This window comes from Microtus pennsylvanicus, chromosome 5 (assembly GCF_037038515.1).
Source record: "Microtus pennsylvanicus isolate mMicPen1 chromosome 5, mMicPen1.hap1, whole genome shotgun sequence".
NCBI lineage: Eukaryota > Metazoa > Chordata > Mammalia > Rodentia > Cricetidae > Microtus > Microtus pennsylvanicus.
Window position 1 is genome coordinate 97,701,226 of NC_134583.1, and position 16,048 is coordinate 97,717,273.

The following is a 16,048-nucleotide window of genomic DNA, read 5'->3' on the forward strand; positions in this document are numbered from 1 at the left end:
GGTGGGTGTGGGGGTAATGTGGAGGCCCAGGGTCTTACTAAGTAGCCCAGGATGGCCTCAGATTTACAACCCTCTTGTGATAGTCTCCTGAAAACCCAGATTACAGGAATGCGCCACAAGAGCAACTAAACTGTGTAGCTCTTTGCCGAAGGATTAATGTTTGCCCATCACAGAGATCTCTGGACCATGTAACTGCATCCGAGAAATGAATATAAATCGTGCCAAATGTTTCCTGATATAAAATAATTAATACCGAGTTAAATGCTTGTATTGAATTTTTAGTGGATCCCACCTTTATCACATTACAAAGATTTGATTATAGAGTAAATAGTTAGAATTTATTTAGAATGAAAGCTCCCCTCAAAGTCTCTCTATCTTTGAGCTCTTAAATGCATTATCAGCAACTGTGGCAAGTGTGTTGTTTTCTGTACCTTTTACAAACTAAGAATTCAAAGTCCTTGTGTTAAAAGAGCACTAGTGTGGCCCTTTACTTTTGTTTGCTCTAAGAGTGAGGGAGCTGGAGGGATGACTCAGTGTTTAAGATACTTACTGTGCTTGTTGAGGACCCAAGTTCAGTTCCCAACACCCACATGATGGCTCCATCCGTAAGAACCATTCATAACTCCAGTTCCAGAAGAACTGATGCCCTCTTCTGACATGCATGTGGTACACAGACACACGCTCAGCCAAACCATCATACACATATAATTATTTTAAAAATCTTTAAAAACAAAACCTCGCCGGGCGGTGGTGGCACACGCCTTTAATCCCAGCACTTGGGAAGCAGAGGCAGGTGGATTTCTGTGAGTTCAAGGCCAGCCTGGTCTACAAGAGCTAGTTCCAGGACAGGAACCAAAAGCTACAGAGAAACCCTGTCTCAAAAATCAAAACAAAAAAAAAAAAAAAACCTCTTACAGATACTTAGAACTTGAAAGTATGTCTTAATCAAACTGATATCCATGATGACACAAAGTCAAGGGTTATATGTTTGCTCTTGATATCAGCTGAGGGACTGGTTGCCTAGACCCCTCTTAGTTGTCAAAATTCACTGCACTTGTGTCTCCTGCTGTTAAATGGTGCTGTGTTTGCATAAACCTGTTCACACATTCTCATGTGCTCTAGCAAACCTCTGTATTAGCTATGATAACCTGATGAGGTGGGAGTGTTCCTTAGATAGTCGTTACATGACCATGTTTGGGGACTAATGATAGGAAAGGCATCTATTTGTCAGTATGGCTGGGAACCTTTTACATATTTTTTGCAGGTTGGTTTATTTTGTGGAGGTGGGCATGAGGCACTGGGTGCCAATCAGTTTATAATTAATGTAGACTTCTGTGTGATTTCTTTGGGACTTAACAACTGCAGGAACTGGGCAGGACAGAAACCCCAGTCAACATATTTCTAGTTGTTGAGTCCACGAATGTTTCGCCTGTCTCTGGGAGGGGCTGCTGGGCTTAGGATCATGGCTTTTCTTGGCTCATCCATAAAGATAATCAGTCATTTTAGTAAATTCAAAAGTGATACAGTGTATTTTGAATTCTCCATTTAAAAAATCTTATGTCTTTTAGGTTTCATCACCTGGTTTCTTTCAGCTTCCCCCTTTTCATTTTAAAAGCCTCATGTTAACCTCTTTGTCTCGAAGAGTCATCATGAACCTGTCTCCAGTTGCTTCCAGTTCAGCTGTTGCAAGAGACATCTCTCCTCCTCCTTTTATGGTTAAGAACAACCAGTCCTCTGAGAACAGAAGCTAGGGAAGGTGCTGTGGTTTTGATGGTGACATGAGGCTTGGGCAGAATTGAATAAGTGAATCTTATCGCTTCTGTAAAAATATTTTCTCCCTGGAAATGGAAGAGTAGAGCTTGGGGGCCCAGATATTTATCTGCGAGGCAATGAGTTTGGAACTTAGTAGAGAAATCCATCAACTCAACTGAACGTGATGTCTCAGCTGGAGCACTTCTGTCCCAGGTGGATTCCATTAGGAATTCCTTACAAAGGGCCCTGGGCAGTCTTTCTATCCAGCCCACAGAAACCTCTAGAATACTGGCCACAAATGCATATTCCCAAGTTCTTACCAAGGTCATTGAAACTTGTCTGAGGAGGGGCAGAGAATCTACATTTTAATGAGTCCTCCAATCCTTGGGTTTACTTTGCATTTGGGGAGTGTTATTTTACTATTTTGTGTTTTTGGGGAGCCCACCATCGAGCTCCCAAATAAATCATACATGGAGACTCATTCTTTCTTACGAATGCCCAGCTTTAACTTGGCTTATTTCTTGCCAGCTTTTCTTAATTTAGACTACCCCAACTACCTTTGGTCTACGGGCTTTTTTCCTTCCTTCCTTCTGCAAATCTCACTTTCCTTCTTACTCTGTGGCTGGCTGGGTGACTGGGTGACTGGCCCCAAGTGTCCTCTCTCCTTGTTTTCTAGTTGTTTGTCTCCTGCCTTGTTTCTGCTTCTATTTATCCTCTCTGCCTTTTGTCATGTTTAAGCCACAGCAAGCCATAAGCCAGCCCCACCTATCCTTGCTCCTGTCTCACTATTGGCCCATTCAGCTCTTTATTAGACCGTTAGGTGTTTTAGACAGGCAAAAAAATCACAACTTCACAGAGTTAAACAAATGCAGCATAAACAAAAGTCACACGCCTTAAAATAATACTCCCCCACAGGGGAGTTCTTTGACTTTTCCCAGAATTTGCCATCTTTTCTCATAAACCCATATCTGCTGAATGGCATCATCATCCTACACAACAGCCCATCAGCTACAGAAACTGCCACTGCCCAAGGTCAGGCCAAGCTGGAGAGGACCAATCAAAGTTACGACACCGTCCTCTGGCCAGGCCTCTGCAGTTAGACCCACGCGCTGTGGCGTAAAGATAACGAAAGGCATTTTCCGAGCTTATTTTTCTGGGCTGCACAAAAGGTTTGTCATAGAACCCGAGCTCCACAGGGGGCTTGGCACCAGGTCTTTATCAGAAAGCCAAGCAGCAGGCACCTGGCGTGGGGAAGCTGGCTGTGCATCTCCAACAGGTCCTCCCACGCTAGGCAACCCCCTCCCTACTGCTTTCCAAAAGGGAATCACCATGGAGGCCTACAATCCCCAAATACCCATTTCTGAATAGATTTCTGGTTACTAGTGTGTCCTGTCATGAGAATAAGGCCCTGTTCATAAAGGGCCCACTTGGTCACACTGGACATGTTCCTATTGATACTGTAGGTTAGAAGATATCCCCATCTGTCTTCATTTTTTATATACTTTGTTTTACTGTCTCCAGTGTCTGCTATAACTCTAAACTGAGAACACTGGCTTCTGGGAGGCGGGGCTTGCAGGGTCAGGAAACACTGTAAGCCACTGTCTGCCTCAGTGGCTTCATTAGCTCCCTGCCTTAGCTCCCAGAGCCAGTTTTTCTGGATTCCAGGTAAATTCTAGAACAATTGATTTTCTGTTTGTGTGTCTTTTGTCTATTATTGTAAGGATTTATTTTGCTTTGGCCTCTATTTCTTCTTGGCTCTTAAAAGCAACTCCCCTACCCCCACATGGGTCCTCCTGCATTATTTGAAATTAAATTAAAACTTTAACCTTGTATTGCTTTCTCAATCCTGGAACTGTAGAGTCTTAGTGATTTGGAACATTTTTGTTGGCCCCTTTTCAGTTACATGAGTTTGTAGCCTTGCTATTTTATATCTAGGTGAGATTCCTGGGTGGAATTTCAGAGGCCTCTGAAGAAAGAAGGGTTAGGGATCAGGAGAGAATCTTGGATGAAAAGTAGGTGACAATTTCATCTACAAAGAACAATCCTTTGTGAGAGGTTCACAAAATGATGTACCTATATAACTGGAATGAGGAGAGCTGTTTCTGCTGGAATATTACCAAGTCACAGGTTTTATTATATTTAATTTGATTGTCACACACAATGCAGGGTTTTCATGTCCATAAAAACTTATTTGAACAACGGATAAAGCAAAATATTAGGTAATCGAACAGGTGTTATATGGATATGCCAGAATCATAATATTCTTACACACATGACTGAGGCTTAGAACTCAGATGACTGGGCAGTGAAGTCATGAACACTACCATATAAAAGCTCCCAGCCCTGCAAGGCCAGAGGTCCCAAACCCTCACCCACAGTCAGCAGGGAGTCTGCGGGAAGAATAGAACATGCATTATCTATACGCTCTGTACTATATGTGCTATGATGGAACAGCAAAGACGCATGTCCATTTACACAGTTCTGAGTGCCCTGGTCAAAGAGAGTTAAGCTCTTACTTAAAGGGAAAAGGGATGGAAACTCCAGAGTGGAGCTTCAGACTTGGGGGGTTTCAGTGCTCCCCTGCTAAGAGGTCAGTAATCAGTGACAGAAAGGTGAATCTGTGACTTGCCTGAGTATCCTGCTAGCAGTTATTCACTGACCTTAGTATGGAAGACTATAGGCGGGTTTTCTGTCCTGGCCTAGTTCCCAAATGACCACACGGAGACTTCTTATTACGACATCTCAGCTAATAGCTTAAGTTTGTTTATAACTAGTTCCTATAATGTAAATGAATCCATTTCTAGTCATTTGTGTGCCGCCTGAGGCCCGTTTACCTCACCTACATCTCATGGCGAGTATGTAGATTCCACCCTTCTTTTCCCCACCCCAGCATTCTCTCCGCCCTGAAAATCCGGCCTAGCCGTTGGCTGATCAGATTCGTATTAACCACGAGAACCAACACCTCTTCTCAGTGGATAGAAGGATTATTCCACAGTAGAAGGCAGCTGCCGTGAGATGAGGCTAAGCAAGCAGCTCACACAAGCAGGCTCTGGACACTTGAAAATAATTGAAAACTACAGACACACCTAGTTAAATGATGGTCATATGCTCTGAAAAACACATTAGGCAGTTTTGCCATTGTGCAAACACAATAGAGCATACTTATACAAGCCTAGATGATACAGTCTCTACCTGCCCAGGCTGTGTGTACAGTCTGCACATCTATGCAACATACCACTGTCCTGAATACTGAAGGCCATTGTAACACAGTGGTCTGTGTGCATCTGAGCCTATCGCAGCTGTAAACGGTGACAACACAGCATGATGGGATTTTTCAGTTTCATTTTAATCCTAGAGCCTGCCATGTACATGGATGTTTGATATAGTTCACCATATATGACACCCGTGTGTAGACTGCTATTTCTCTGTTGGCTGGGATGTCGTGTAGTGGCTTATGACTCTACTTAGCAGCCATCACTGGATTTTATTTCAAATATGGAAATGCAGAAATGGAAACTAAACAGAGAAGCGCCGATTCCCTGTGCTGTTTCCCTTATTTGTATTGAAAACTGAAGCTAAAAAAGGACCCGCTAGTTGATTCTTTCCCTCTTCTGTGTTGCTACACGCTGAGTCTGGGTGAAAAGCTGCCCGGGAGGAGGCCCCCATCAGACCCATCAAAATTCTCTTTCCAGTCAAAATCCTTAGCCCCTGTTTAGACCAAAACTCTGCTGTGAACTGTGGGTTCCTCTTCTTTTCCATTCTCAGGAGGAGCCCCAACAGGCTCATTCTGGAGGGACACATTTAGCCCAGCACCAGGGGCTCAAACCCGTGTTTTAGAAGGTAATTGACTAAAGTAGGAGGGAAAAGCTAAGCCACCTACTCCTCAATGAAAACCCACCTAGGAAAAGCCACTATTAGTCTCATCCCCCTGATCAGGCCTCTGGGTGTTCTTTTTATTTTCCATGAATGAATGCATGAATGTGGGAAATCCTCAGGTGGAGTTTCTCTTTGGAGCAGGTAAATGGATCAGCTCAGATCCTTGGCTTGAGCTCATCAGTCCCTGCAGCCCTTGCTCGCCACAGCTGCCATTATAGAAAGCAAGATGTCCTTACCTGCCCTCACTCCCTCTTGCCTGCTGTCCCCTGCTGCTGGAGCCTTCTCAGCTCCAGGACAGTTCAGCCCTCTGAGAGAGCAAGCCTCTTCTGGTGTGATCAGCTTGTGTAGGGAAGAGGCCCTTCGTTTTAGGAAAGTACCAAACTGTCATGGGAAGAGCACCTATGCAGACCTAGATGCAGACCCAGCCAACACTAGCACGCTGCTCAAACTTGAACAACCTGCTTCATCTTGATGATTTCTTGTGTTTCTCCTCTGGAGAGGCATGGCACCAGCTGGGCTGTATGGCAGCTTCAGTGAGAGTGAGAGCGTGCTCACCAAATGATTTCTGTTTTCTCCATCGTGGCCTTCAGTAATCGGCATCATCAGTCTCTGCTTTGCCTCCAACCCATCTGATTTTGTCGTGTGTGTGTGTGTGTGTGTGTGTGTGTGTGTGTGTGTGTGTGCGCGCGCGCACGCAAGTGTGTTTAACTGAACAACTGCCGTTTGAAACCAAATATTTAAAGAGTATTTTTAAATAATGATATTGTTAAGCACTTTTTTCATTTAATCTTAAAACTATTCTAAACACAGAGGAAGAAATCAGCGGCGTTTTGAAACATGTATGACTGGCTTTGGCCCTCTGTAAGAGAATGACCTCTGCTCCTGGGAGCTTCCTTATCTTGCTGTAGAATTTCTGGCTGTCAGGAGTGAGTGTTCTGGCTTCAAGGTCACAGTTACGGCTTGCTGAAAGCAGTTACACAGTCTCCACGTTCACATTGGCTTCCTCATCTGTAAAACACAGGACTACCAACGTTCGTTTGGGATGAACTGACACCAGACCGGAAGTTCAGCCCTGCTGGGTTGAAGAGAATATTGTAACCCCTGGGGAGGGGAGGACATACACCCCAGAATTTTGTGGGAATCAAGATCTGATCTGGCCTAGAACTTTGGGCCAGGCTATGATAGTAAACTTTAGGAAAGGGGTCTGTACTCTGCTCCGCTTTTGTTCAGTTCTTTGGATGGAGACAGGAGAACCCAGTTAACACAAGAGCAGAATAGCAGAAAGAAAAGCACCGACCCTGACTCCACATGGCCATGGGGAGCTTCCCGAGGGTTCTGAGCACATCCCAGCAGGACCTGGGCAGGCTGTATCTGCACGATGGTGGTTTGGCTGGGGTTTACATAGTGTGTGACTGGACTTAAAATTTGCCCAGTATCATATACCAGGTCCTTTGGTTTACGAGCCAGGTCTTCTCTGACAGTAGCACCTCTCAGTGGAGTCCAAGAGAATCAAGTTCAGGTCTCGTCACTGTGTGTGCTTGGAGACTTTCCATAACCAGTCTCCAGCCCAGGGTTCTCACCTACCTACTGCACACGGCCGTCCTTATTTCAGAGTGCTTCGAAGATGAAAGGAGATGATTTGGGTAGAGTCCCCTGCGCTGTGACCACTTTAATATTTGTTTATATCAGCATCCAGTTAGTACTCAGGAGAGGTCACTGACTAGCAGAGTATGGCTCCTTCTAGGGTTTATCTATGTGTTTGGAGTCCTTTGACACACTTGGAGCACAGGGTTGGGCACAGAGAATTGGCATATCCTCTTTTCCCATATGTTGGGTAGTATAGATAAGGGGCACTTTGGTGGATTTTTGAAATATCTTGTATTTGAAAAATTCAGAGATTTGCTATTCAGAAAAGGACGGCTGAGTGCCCTGTAACATGGACACACCTTGAGGATGCTACCTAAAATATGCCAGCCACAAAAGAACGAAGACTGTATAACTTCATGTAGGGTAGGTGTCAGGAATAGTCAGACTGACCAAGCAGAAAGGAAGGGAGTTTCCCAAGGCCGGGGTGGGGCTCGGTTTTGTAGGAGTGAAAGGGTCTGGCAATTGATTGCACAGCGCTGAATTATTTAACAGGTCTGGACTGAACTGTCCAGTTAAAGATGGCTAAGAAGGAACCTGGGGAGATGATTGAGTCAATACAGCACTTGCTGTGTAAGTCTGAAAACCCGAATTCCTGTCTCCAGCACCTGTGTGAAAAGCCAGGATGGTGGCACAGGGCTAAGATCCCAGAGCTGGTCAGATGGAGGCAGGTGGAGCTCTGGACTTACTGGCCTACCAGCTAGCCTAGCCAATTCCAGGGACTGCCGATTCTGTGAGAAACCCTGACTTGAAAAATTAGCTGGAGAGAAGCCGGGCAGTGGTGGCACACACACCTTTAACCCCAGCCTGGTCTTCAAGAACTAGTTTCGGGACAATAGGGCTGTTACACAGATAAAATCCTGTCTCAAAAAACAAAGAAACAAAAGGAACAGAATTAGGTGGAAAGCGAGAGAGGAAGACAACTGACATCAAGCACTGCTCAATATTTATCTTAATAAATATGGTATCAAAGTGGCACCAAATGCCAGGTACCGTACCATGCACAAAGAAAGCCAGTCCTGGAGTAATGGTTAGTATTACCAACTTGACGTTGAGGGGGCAGGCCTTCGGGTTTACCTGTGAGAGACTGTCTAGATTAAAGCTAGCCTGTGGTAACAGCTGTGAGGGAGTATCTCGATTCATTTAATTTATGTGGGAAAATCCATCAGAGTTGTGGGTAGGTGTATTCCCTGAGTGCTAAGCATCCTGATCAGGGAGGAAAGGGCAGGCAAGGCCAAGAGTAAAGGCCAGGAAGAGGGATCACCAGTGTGAAGGGCTCTGGGAGGAGGTGTATGAGGGCGGACCAGCATGGCTGGAGTAGAGTGTAAAACTGCACCATAAGGAAAGGCCACTGAGGGCAGAGGCCCACACCACCAGGCCTTCTTGCCCACCTTTGTGTGTCTGTCTTGAGGGGAAGGGAACACATTGAGGGTTTAATGAAGAAACAAACGGAAGAGCAAGTGTGTGTGATCTGACGAAGCCAATCCTAGACATTTGTTTCTAACAGAAGAATCATAACATACTTAAAAGTTTTGTGTCACCTGGGCCTTTGCTCCAGGCTTAATCACAGTTTTGGAGCCCTGGTCAGGTGTGCAGGGAAGCCCATGTAAGCTTAAAAGCCGCTGACTTTTATCAAGTTGGTAACTGTTACGTACTCTAGACTCATACTCTGGAAAACACGTTTCTATAAGTAACACATGGCATGGATGTAACTAAGGGTCAATAAAGTACCAGAGATGATAGAACTGGATGACAGTTGTACATCTGGGTGTGGTGTTGAGACACTGGGAAGTTAGTCACTATAGACGGTCACAATTAATTAATCATTTCATGAAAAATAATCTTTGACCTTTGTTATGGCCAAATTTTATGTTTTAGTTGAGCTTTTTCACATAACATCCCCTTTTGACAAAAACTACTAGATAATTATTCTCTTTGTAACAAATTATGAAGTGTGCTTTGTGTTTTAAAAAGTACATTTATTTATATAGCATGAGTAATTTTAGGTTGGAGATAGTTTCTTTCATTTCAACTGGAAACTTTATAATCTAAACTGTTAATAAAAGTTTTAAAGCAACACATAGATTTGGAAATCAACTATGAATAAATATCTCATATAGTTGATTCCATTTATCACAGACAATATTAGAAAATGTTTGAGCTTCATTGTATCAATATTTTTACTACCTTCCTAGCAGGATCTCAACCTGAGAGAAATATGGAACCTTGGCATCCTGTTTTCTGTATGTCATGTCTGGATTTCCCTGTACAATAAAGATCAATGGGATAGTTCAATGATTTCTGCTTCTTGGTGCCACAGGCCACTGTTAGGAGTTTTGGAGACCTTGTGAAATATAGACTGGAATATGAGAAACAGCAATCATACAGATGCTGGGCATCACTGAGAATGGTGTTTCATTGTGCAAGGACACAGTAATCCTCTTCTCTAAGTGTTTCTGCTGCTCAGATCCTTCCTGTGCACTGACGTGACTCCTTCATAGTCAACATCAATATGAGCAGCAAAGCCTCAGTATTCAGGATGGTCAAACACACGGTTCTTGTTTCAAAGTCTCCAGGAAAGGAAGATGGAAAGACATTTCCTGGGGCTTGGGATGCACTGCCTCATAAAGCTTCTGGTAGACTCTTTGCAAGCCCCGTTGCACCAACCCGTTACCCACGGTGTGGACTCTGCTACCAGGGTTTCAGGGTGGGAGTCCTTCCACTAACTGTTCTTCACTCATGTTTTCTCTCAGGAACTGGCGAAAGTGGGAAAAGCACCTTTATCAAGCAAATGAGGATAATCCATGGGTCTGGCTACAGTGATGAAGACAGAAAGGGCTTCACCAAGCTGGTTTACCAAAACATATTCACCGCCATGCAAGCCATGATCAGAGCAATGGACACCCTGAGAATACAATATGTGTGTGAGCAGAATAAGGTACCATTGCTTGGGAGGATTGGATCTACCTGTGAATGCATACTTTCCTATTGGGTGCTTGGGAGGGTTGGCTCTACCTGTGAATGCATGCCTTCCTATTGAGTATTTGGGAGAGTTGGCTTTATGTGTGAATGCACGCCTTCCTGTTGGGTGTTTGGGAGGGTTGGCTCTACCTGTGAATTCATAGTTTCCTATTGGGTGCTTGGGAGGGTTGGCTTTAGCTGTGAACGTATGCTTTCCTATTGGGGTCAGTGAATGTCTGAACAAAAAGCTTTACTAAGTGCTTTAGTTGAATGCCAAGTACTTGAGGTCCTTCCTCAGGACTGGAAGAGCTACTTTGGGGCATCTAATGGATTTAGTTAGTCCTGTTGGTCTTACGTCTACCACAGCTTTTTTGAAGGAAATGGTGTTATGTGGTGTTCAGGGAATCTGGAACTCAGGTGAGTGTGCTCATTTTAGGAACTGGAAAAAGAAGACGCCATTTTCCATTTGAGTCGAGAGACCCATTGTTTGCCTCCGTGGAGAAATGAGGATGCTGGCTTTACAGCTTCTAGCTTTTCAGACATTCTTGGTCTCAGGAAATATTTTCACTGATGCACTGGAGACTACTGACAGAAATTGCTGGGGGTTGTTTGTGTTGGGAGCTGGCCCTTCTTGGGAACTAAGTGACATTTTATGGAAGCAGTTCTGGTGTCCCAGCTAGCAAAGTGCTCTCAGGATGTGAGCATGGCAACTGATACTTGCCTTCTGTCACCACTGGTCTTTAGTGATACAAATCTCCTAACAATGAAGGGAAAAGGCGAGAGGGGTGGAAGTGGCAAATAGAATTGCCTATGCTACTCTGGAACAGATTGGGTTTATTCTCAATCCAGATTAGAAATAAGAGTTTTTAGGCAGGTGCCTGTAATTCTAGCATATGGAAGAGGGAGGGAGGGAGGGAGGGAGGGAGAGAGAGAGAGAGAGAGAGAGAGAGAGAGAGAGAGAGAGAGAGAGAGAGAGAGAGAACAGGATTGTTAGTTTACGGCCAGCTTGGGCTACATAGTACCCTGACTTTTAAAAATGAAAAATGTCTTTATTTCACATAATCAGTACTGGATTATGAATGGCATGTTGATAAAGCAATTCTGTGTCAAACGAATCTCTTGTGAATCTATTTAAAAATGATGTCAACGCTAACAGGGCAGAGCTCCATGAGTTTAGGATGGATGATTTTATCAGCTGTGCTCATGTGCATCTTCTATGTCAGGCAGAAAATTTCAAAGCATCTAAAGAATTTTAAATTCTTGGCAATTCTTTATTTAGTATACAATATGCACCAAATTGTTGATACTTTCCCATTGTTGGTTCAACTCTCTTATTTACCATTATGAAGGTGATTCTCCTCTCTAATTTCCTTACAGGCTTAAAGGTCATATGAAGAACTATGTCTTGACTGTAATCTCAACTTCCAACAGCCATGCTGGAAGCGTGTGGGGTGAACTAGTATGCAGAAATTAAAGGTGCACGCTAAGCCACTCGGGATGCTGTGGGCATGGCTGATGATGATGTGCACATCCACTGCCTTTTAGTGCATGTATCTTTTGAAAGTGTGTGGTCCATTGACACCCTAGATAGCATCCTAAAACCAGGCTTTCTGTGGCGATTTCAGAGACTTTCAGAGAGGAAGTGAGGTGGGAATGGCCTCCTGGTGATTTCCTTCCTATTATTTTCCCTGGCTACGGACTGCAGTTTCTTCGTTGGTCATAGTAGAGTAGCTGGCTGAAGCTTGGGGCTCGGGAGTGGGTTTATAATCAGAAAAACTGGTGAAAAGGCTCGTGTGTAAACCAGTGTGGCTTCCCTTGGTGAGGGTATTTGTAAACTCTAATCAGATTTGGCAGTCAAGACTCTAGGTTTCCGTTTTTGATTGGTTTTCCTTCCTGGTCTCTTAAACGTGCTCTGAGTTCATATTTTAAATAGAAAGATTGAATGGGGCTTTGACATTCCATCTCGTTCTCCTTCTCGCTTGGTCTCTGCTCTTTTCCTTAGGCCTCTCTGCACGTCTGTCTCTCTGTATTCATTTCTTCGGGGTGCAACGACCATGTACTTCAGTCAGGGTGCCTACAAAAAAGATTATTCTCTTACAACTCTGGATGTCAAATAGCAAGGTTAATTGGTACCAACTGGAGGTGCTGGGAAGAAATCCATTTCCTGCTTTTGTCCTGGAGTCTGTTACTAGAAGTCCGTGACCTGTGTTGTCTTGCCCACATGTTCCTCCAGTCTCTGTGTCTGACACAGTCTCTGTGTCTGACACAGTCTCTGTGTCTGACACAGTCTCTGTGTCTGACACAGTCTCGGTGTCTGTCAGCACCTCGTCCCCCTGTGTGTCTGTGTGCTCACATAGCGGTGTCCTCTCTGTCTGTTTTCAGATTTGTCTCTTATTCAGTCATCTCTAATCGAGGATGACCTTCAGTACCTCCCAGTGGCACCATTTCCAAATCAGATGGCACTTTGAGGGGCTAGAGAGATGGCAAGTAGTTAGGAGCACTGATGGTTCTTCCAGAAGGCCCAAGTTCAATTCCCAGTACTCACATGGCAGCTCACAACTGTCTGTAACTCCAGTTCTACAGGATGACACCCTCACACAGCAGACCTGCATACAAGCAAAACACCGATGTACATAAAATTAAACAAATAAAAGAAAGAAAGTACCAAATTTTGAAAGGAAGACTGCACTTTGAAGTTCTAGGTACACATGATATTTAGTGGTAAAGCTAATCAACAGTGTGGCCTTCCCTGTGTGCAGGACACATAAGCAAAATAAATGCTTTCCTAATTAAATTGCCCCTAAGTGATGTAAGTGGATTAGTGGGCAAACTTGGAACCAAAAATGGGTTTCTTGTTTATTCTATTATTTGTTTAGGTCATTTTCTTCCATCTTTTCCTTAATGTTTCTCTGTTGTCTGTTATTAATTCTAATAACTTTCTCTGTGAGCTAGTTATGAATCCAAATATGAAGCTGTAATATAGTACCATGTTGAAGACATAAAATGAAAAATTGGTTGGGCTGGCTGTGCGGGTACAAGCCTGCAACCCCAGCCCTTGGGAAGCAGAGGAGGAGGATTATGAGTTTGAGGCCATCCCGAGCTGCATAACAAGTTCCAGGCCAGCCTCAGCTACACAATTTCCTATCTCAAGAAAAAAAATAGCAGATAGGTGCTCTGTGCTATCTTCTTTACAAAATACCGGGTAACTTGAAATAATTGCTCAGTTAAACCAGGGACAGAGAAAACCTTAATTAGCTTTCATTTCACAGTATGAAACCTTTCCTCCATTTCTTATTGATGAATATTCATCTCTATTTTTCATTTCTTGTTATGTGTGTACATGTGCTTGTGTGTGGTGTGTGTGCATGTACATGTGTGTGTGTTGTTTGTGTGTGTGTGTGTTTGTGTTTTCATAGCTGGGAATGCTTACAAGTCTGTGGAAATGAATTCAAGGCTGTTTCAGAGAGTTCTGAGTGCTGGTGAGATCACTGTATCTCAGGCTTGTCGAAGTCTTTGCCTAGTGTTGGAAAGAATGCTTAGTATTATTTTATATTGCTCCTTTTTTTAACCAACTTGTTTTTGACATTAAGAGATAGCCCTGATTACTTTCTGAAAGCTCACCTACTTACTTTAGAGACGTGGTTCACATGTATGTGTTTACTGTGTTGATGGGCCTTGTGTTTTACAAACATGTTAGAAGGTATCACTCTAGGACCAAACAGTCCACAGGCATTTGCTCATCTTCCTCTTGACTTTTCAGAGAAACCAGAAGAGCTCCGTGCTTTCCGCTGCCTGTGGCATTATGAGCATGGAAGCCCTCACCACAGGTCATCAAATGTCTTCATCCTCGAGGTTTACAGACTGGCATGGACTATTAGAAACTTAGCCTCCTAAAGGACAATCCACCTAACTTCTCACTAGCCTTTTGCTTCTAGATTCGGTGCTTCCTAGGACTAGGGAAGGTGGCCACGACCCCTGGAAGTCGGTCCCAGCCGCTTCCCTGCCCTCTGGCTCATAGGAACTGCAGTGTACCAGGTTCCCGTAGCATGCCTCCAGTGAGAACTCATCACAGCCATAAATAAATAACAGGATTTTAAAAGGAGAGTTAAGAACTAAGAAGTAAGGGGAAATGTAGGCAGAGTTGTCCTGTTCTGACCACCTGTTCCCAAATAACCACTCTGAGGCTTAATATTGATTATAAATGCTCACTCAATAGCTCAGGCTTGTTATTAACTAGCTCTTACAGCTTAACCCATTTCTATTACCCTATGTGCTGCCCAAAGATTTGTGGCTTTTACTTCTATTCCATTTCATGTGCCCCACTTGTTCTGTGTCTGGTTGGTAGCTCCTCCGACTTCACCCTTCCTCATCCCATCATTCTCAGTTTGGCTTTCCTGCCTAACTTTATCCTGTTCGGCTATTGGCCAGTCAGCTTATTTATTAAACCAATCATAGCAACATATTCAAACAGTGTACAGAAGAATTATTCCACAGTAGGGAAACTCATAGAAACTCATGGAAATTCCCCGCAATGGAAACACACATGCACCCCAAGAAAGGGCAAATAGAACTCCATCAATAAGAAATGAAGGGAAGACTTCATCACTGTGAAATAAAAGCCAGTTAAGGTTTTCTTTGTTCTTGACTTAACTAAACAGTTATTTCAGTAAGTAGAAACTCTGGATGTGCAATCTAGGGCACAGAGTCTCTAAAGGGAGGCTGACTTTCCCATCAGGGAGCATCAACCTCTCATGAGAAGCAATTGCTGAACTCAAAGTCTTCCTAACTGTTAGCCAACACACACACACACATGCACACACATACACACAATGTACATATATACAAATACGCATACATATCTATGTGACCTCCATCTACAGTTCCAGGTCTCAGATTCTGAGAAGTGGCTAAAAACTTGTGTGAGGAAGCCAGGCACAGTTAAGGGAACACAGTGAATTAATGTCACATTTTAGCAGGACAGTTTCTCAGGGCTTAGGGTATTTTAAGATCTTTATTTTCTAATTTCTAAAACATCTGTTTAAATATATTTTTCTGTCCCATTTCCTCATCCAGTTTGAAAAGTCGGGTTCTGCAAACCGTTGGGAACAGCAAGACCAATGTTCTGACTTGGGCTGCGGCCCAGAGTTGCTGGTTTTCAGTTAAATGTTAACCTTAGGGCCCTGCTTCCCATGTCCCCTTGGATATTAAAAACCACACGGTATACTTTTACTGAGAACTTGGAGTTCTACCTGCTGCCATTGTAAGAACAACAAATCCTCCACTGAAATCCCAAGCAGAGGTTTAGATGAATCCATGCTTTCCCTAGGGGGAACACGACTGTCGCTTGACTTGTGTGAGTTGGGGAAATGAAGAATGAGATGATAGGAAGTGGCTTTCTTTGTATTTTTCAGTACAGCTAAACCCCGCAGCCCTTTAAGCCTGATTGGTGAGTGAGGACAAATGAGGATCAGTGACGAACAAGCTGTGCTTGAACACTGAAGCAGTAATTTACATAATGTGGAATACATTCATTTCTTCCATAAAGTTGCCTTAAAATACTTTGACAACCTGGTTACAAATGAGTGTGGGAGATGATAGTTATATGATTTTAATATAATTTATTATCATCTTAAACATGAGGAACATGTGAACTCTCCTCGCTATTGAATAATATTTAATGAAAACAGAAATATCCATGATGATGCTAAAAATCCATGTTAGCCCCAAACTCTTTACAGCTGCTTCTCCTGTGATAGAGCTGTTCTGCTTGAAGCTGGTATGTGGTAGTGGTTGGTGGGTACTGGCGGGTGCTGGT

General features: G+C 43.6%; 1 protein-coding gene across 1 annotated transcript in view; it reads left to right on the forward strand.

Annotated features, from left to right (window-relative positions):
- The window catches only part of Gna14 (G protein subunit alpha 14), a 145,372-nt gene that overhangs the window by 82,932 nt on the left and 46,392 nt on the right, over positions 1-16,048 (forward strand). Inside the window, exon 2 of the mRNA XM_075973635.1 lies at positions 10,026-10,210. Within this exon, the coding sequence (XP_075829750.1) occupies positions 10,026-10,210 (185 nt within the window). The remainder of the gene's footprint in view (positions 1-10,025; positions 10,211-16,048) is intronic.